Source organism: Syzygium oleosum, unplaced genomic scaffold (assembly GCF_021117445.2).
Source record: "Syzygium oleosum isolate NSW1041296 unplaced genomic scaffold, Sole_v2.1 Sole_v2.31, whole genome shotgun sequence".
NCBI lineage: Eukaryota > Viridiplantae > Streptophyta > Magnoliopsida > Myrtales > Myrtaceae > Syzygium > Syzygium oleosum.
The window spans coordinates 2,052,924-2,058,053 of record NW_026607515.1 but is presented as its reverse complement, the minus strand read 5'-3'; the positions used below and the strand labels follow the sequence as shown (position 1 = coordinate 2,058,053).

The window sequence follows — 5,130 nt, the reverse complement described above, 5'->3', positions numbered from 1 at the left end:
ACAACCTTATATAGGAAAGTCTTTGACAAATTGTGTAGCCGAATAGGACAAATTTAAGTACGCCTATACATCACTATTCATTTCGTGGAAAATGAGATGAATTTGAAGGCAATAAAGAAAGGTTGCTTCTCTTTTGGGTGACGGTGGGGTTTTGTCAACTCTCCTAACTGAGTCAATAATTTCTTCTCCAGCTGTTACAATTAGAAGATATGGGTGTCAATAAGGCTACTCATTGGGTAAACACTCGCATAAAATCAAAGTTGTGAGACTTTTGATTGGAGTTAGAGCTGTAAATCATTCGTCAATCCCTGACGAGGAATCTTTCTAGAGAAACTACCGACATTAGGTACACAAGTGACAACACATCGGGTAGGGCTCATTTGATAGATAGCGTGTGGCGGACAAGAAGAACTACAGTGTTGGAGCTATATAAAAACTTTTTTATGGCACTTTCTAGTCGGCATAGTTGGTATTTGGTGCAAAGGTTTAGAACTCATTGACAAAATTGGAAAGTATAAGAATTTTAGGACTGAAATGATAATTTTTCCTAGTGAAATGAGTTAAACTAGCGTTTGGTAGTCCTGATTTGAGTCAGAATAGGATAACAAAATATCCTATCTGGTGTTTGGCGATGCCCTCTAGACCACATAAATCCGGATATACTAATACCATATAAGAAATCCGAGCAAGGGCGTGGGATAATCCTGACGGGATAATTTTTTTTTAAAAATAACTTATCTATTTTCTTCCAACAATGGATTGATGGAGTGACGCATCCGACTTCACCTGCTACCCCACAATCGATCATCATCATTTTGACCATCGTGCAATTGTCATTGCCTCTAACCACTGCCGATCATCATTGTTGTTCAAGCGATCGTGCTCCGATGACTGAGAGTGAAAATGAGAAGTTATACATCACATGGCCACCACTATCGAAGAATTTGAATGCTTTCATGAGTGCACCGAATCCATTGAGGTCATCATCCACAATAGAGGCATGTCTGCCCTCATTACTTGTTGTCCCAGTGCTGTCCACTGGTGGATCTCCGTCCACCTCCTCTTCGCCCTTCACTACCCCTAGTTCGTCGCTTTGATGTCAAGTGAAACCTGAGCTTTGTGCATGGCATCCACCACCCCATCACCACCCTTCACATTTACATCAAACATTGCTGCCTCATCTACCAGATCGCTGCAGCCACTACCTCCCCCGCTTGCTCCGTAACACCGTCGGTGACCTGAGGCTCATCTTCGCCGATGTCTAAATCACCTATGATACGGTGAAGCTTAGCGAGGACTATGATTTGAAGGTAGCGATGGTAGTAGATCTAGCAAACCTGGTGGTGAAGGAGACGAATCGGAGGAACCTGAAGAGAGCGGGTTTGAGATGATGGTGAGGGAGCTCAAACGGTGAGATTTGGATATTGCCCGAAATTGGGCCAAGCAAGTGAGATTTTCAAATATTTTCAAAAATTTTAATCCTATCTTGGATTTTACCAAACATGTGATGAGATTTTCTATAATTCGGAGGATACTTGAAAGATTTCTAATCCCATATTATTCTATCTCACTCCAATTCAAATTCGGACGACAAAATGCAGCGACTTGCGCCAAGCTTTCTTAAGGGTAGACAACATCACATTCTCAGCCTCGTAGTCATTGAATTGATATTTTCCCAACTCGTGAGCTTACTTTTTAAAATTGTTATCGCGCGAAATCGGTTAATGTTTTCTAGAAATATCTCTGACGCATATCCTAAACATTAAACCCATCTTCTAGCTCGCATGCCATGCTCACCTTCTAAGAGCTATTCGATTTTCTTTAGAGTTGATATTTTTCCCAACTCATGAGCTTACTCTTTTTTAAATAGTTACGACCAACATGGAAGCGTGAACAAATCAAAAGGAAGCGACCAAGAAGTAAAAACTGCACAAATAAAACCTAAACACAAGGAATTTATGTGGTTCACTACATATAGAGAGATCAATGGAATTGGTCCTCTATAATCGGTAAAGATGAAATATGTTCGCTCAATCATACTCACTCACAAGTGGATCTCAATCTTAGATTAAACCCACACCCACAAGAATCAATCACAAGAGGGAGTTTTCTCGCTTTTGGATAACTACTCTCAATACTCGCGTCTCTCACAAGTTTCAAACAATGTTAAGCACACGCACTAGACACTAGAGACCAAGCTCAACAACATATTTACATGCAAATACATAATAGCCCTTCTTTGACGCCAACATAAGACTTCAACAACAATAAGGAAAAGATGTCTAGCGAGAAACTAATTTCTCTTTTTTTGCATCACCCACGGTTCTGTTGGCTATAGCTCAATTAGGACTTTCCTAGTACGGTCGGGTTTCCTTGCAATTTTAATTGTGCGTCCGATTTCAAATCAATTGGGATTAATTTTGAGCCATAATCAACATGAAATAAGAACTATTCCCCCGGCAAAGCACGTGTGCTATTCTATTTTCTTTAGTAGCCTCCACCTCGCCTGGACATAGCTTCCATATTCAAGCACAAAAACACAATCCCACACAATTTCAAGGACCCCGTTTTCAATACAATCATATATATTCTATAAGGCGGTTGCTAACTAACCTTATTTGACTTAGCTTAACGAGTACTTCGACCAGTCGTTCGCTAAATCTGCTAAATTTTTAAAGTATAAATCCATGTAGCATGGAACAGTGAAAACACGAGCTTTAAATAAAAACAAGACAAAAGTGAAAGTAAAACTTTACGGTCACAGTCATGAACAGCAAGGTCAAAAAGTTGAGAGGTAACATTGACATTTTGATAGATGACAGATGTCGAAAGGCACTGTGTTTCCAAACACAGAGGACAAGCCCATTATTGTATGGACACTTTCATTTAATTAAGAGGAGACTTGCAACAACTCGCTCTGCTTTAAATATCACTAGCCCTTATGTTCGGACTCTGCAAGCACAGGGAACACTGCAAATACTCATCTCTCTTTCTCTCTCTCTCGAAGTTTCTGTCAACATCCGAGAGTCTCATTGACTCTCAAAACTATCTTCCTGGGAGCATAACGTTATGGCATTGAAGTCATCAGAAAGGCCAAAACCCAAGCACAGGAAGGGATTGTGGTCACCTGAAGAAGACCAGAGGCTCAGGAACTATGTCCTCAAGCATGGCCATGGTTGCTGGAGCTCTGTCCCCATCAACACCGGTAAGTTTTCATGATATACTTCTTTATCATATGCTGTATAAACATGAAATTCTAGTGTTCAATGTATGACCAGGCAAATTTGACAAAGCTTGTAAAGTGATTGCATTGCCTTATAAATAATTTGGAAAGCCCCGCACTGGCCATAGCTAGTTAGCTATATGAAGTATGCATTGTTCAAGGAAAAGAGTGTTTTTTGTTTTCAACGACTAGATCAACTAGATGATTGTTCATTTTATTCACTCTTTTTCCGGTTGAACTATGCATGCGAGCTCTATATATATGGTTCGTGATATATGTACGAATGTGCAGGCTTGCAGAGGAATGGCAAGAGCTGCAGATTAAGGTGGATCAATTACTTGAGGCCTGGCCTAAAGAGAGGCATGTTCACTGTGGAAGAAGAGGAGATTATTTTGTCCCTCCATCGCTTGATAGGCAACAAGTAAGCGCAACAGCTTAATGACCTAAACAATTATGAGAGCTTAAATATTTAACCAGTGTATAGTAATACATTTATTCACCATGATATTAATAAAGCTTTTAGCAAGTTCTTAAATTTTTGTTTGAAGGAGTAAGTGAATAGTGATGAGGGATATGTTTGTTTTTTTGTGGGTTAGGTGGTCCCAAATAGCAAAGCATTTGCCAGGAAGGACCGATAATGAGATAAAGAATCACTGGCATTCTTATCTTAAGAAGAGGGGGGCAAATAAGACCGAATCATCATCATCCTCATTAGATGCTTACCACCATGCCCAAAGTCAATGTACCAATTCCGACAATGTGGAATCTTCGCCTCCTCCAGATCAAATCCCCACATCAAAGGAACGAAAGGAAAAGCCATCGTTTGACTTACCGAGAGATGGCCCACGCAGCTTCTTGCCCAAGGTTTTCTTCGCGGAGTGGCTGAATCAAGATGATCAAGGGAATGATGTTCCGAACTACGGCGCTGCTTTCGATGACCGCTCAAATCTTCAGGACCCTCTTGTGCATGATTTGTGCACAAGCGATTTTAGAAATTCCTACGGCGGTGAATATGTTGGTAACGACCTAAGTAATGGGTCTGTTAGTGCAAGCGCGAGCGACATGTATAGTTCACAGTTGAAGTTGGAGATGGATCAGGTTTCGGGAGGTGATTATTACTTGGATTATTTTTCTGGGGATGACATTTGCAGTCAGTTCAACATGGGCAGTGATGTAAACGTGACAATGTACACATGAGGGGGGTTCAATCTTTATATTTACATGGAGCATGCATAAAAGAATAATTTGTACGTACGTAGTCATACTTTTTTTTTTTTGAGGGTGTGTTTTCGTCAATGAAAGTGCATGGCATACCCAAAAAAAGGTACCGCCTGTAAGTTACAACAGAAGCCTTTCGTCTGAAATCATTTTAATAAACCCGGGCAGGTTAAAAAGAGTGAAGCTTCTTATACAGTAGGCTATGAAAGTCAGATGGTGTATCGGTTAACAAAATCCTTTTCACTTGCTCATGGAAAAATTCAAGAGAGAGATCAGGCTGGAACTTTCCAGAATACATTAAGTTAGGACCATTCTTATTAAATCTTAAGCATTTATGATCCAACTAGATATATATTAATGCTACATATATCATATTCATTAACATCAATAATGTGAAGATTAAGAAAGCATTATGAATTTTTACATAAGTTTGGAGTGCGCAATGAAGGCCTGATACCTTCACTCTAGGAGCCGAAAGGGGCTCAAGTTCAAGCCCGTTAACATATTTTGTTCGGAAAATTTCAAATAAACGCCTGAAGTGGATCTTGTCTCAAATAAGAATTTGAAGTGGCCAAATTTTCTCAAATAAGGGCTCGAAATAGCCAAATCGTCTCAAATAAGTACTTTTGGCCGGCCGACGACTATTCTTGCCATTGGAGAAGGGGTATTTTAGTCAATTTTTTTTAAGT

At 39.9% G+C, this 5,130-nt stretch overlaps 1 protein-coding gene across 1 annotated transcript; it reads left to right on the top strand.

Moving 5' to 3' along the window:
• Positions 1-2,975: 2,975 nt before the first annotated feature.
• LOC115683231 (transcription factor LAF1) lies at positions 2,976-4,420 on the top strand. The gene is made up of 3 exons (XM_030607696.2): positions 2,976-3,205; positions 3,515-3,644; positions 3,820-4,420. Exons 1-3 carry the CDS (start codon positions 3,070-3,072, stop codon positions 4,418-4,420), a joined length of 867 nt encoding a protein of 288 aa, XP_030463556.2. The 5' UTR covers positions 2,976-3,069.
• The last annotated feature ends 710 nt before the right edge of the window (positions 4,421-5,130 follow it).

Excerpts from the sequence above, each read along its gene's own strand:
- LOC115683231 (XM_030607696.2), top strand. The coding sequence starts at position 3,070 with ATGGCATTGAAGTCATCAGAAAGGCCAAAACCCAAGCACAGGAAGGGA. Across the intron at positions 3,206-3,514 it reads CTCTGTCCCCATCAACACCG|GCTTGCAGAGGAATGGCAAG; the intron begins GTAAGTTTTCAT and ends ACGAATGTGCAG. Across the intron at positions 3,645-3,819 it reads CATCGCTTGATAGGCAACAA|GTGGTCCCAAATAGCAAAGC; the intron begins GTAAGCGCAACA and ends TTTGTGGGTTAG.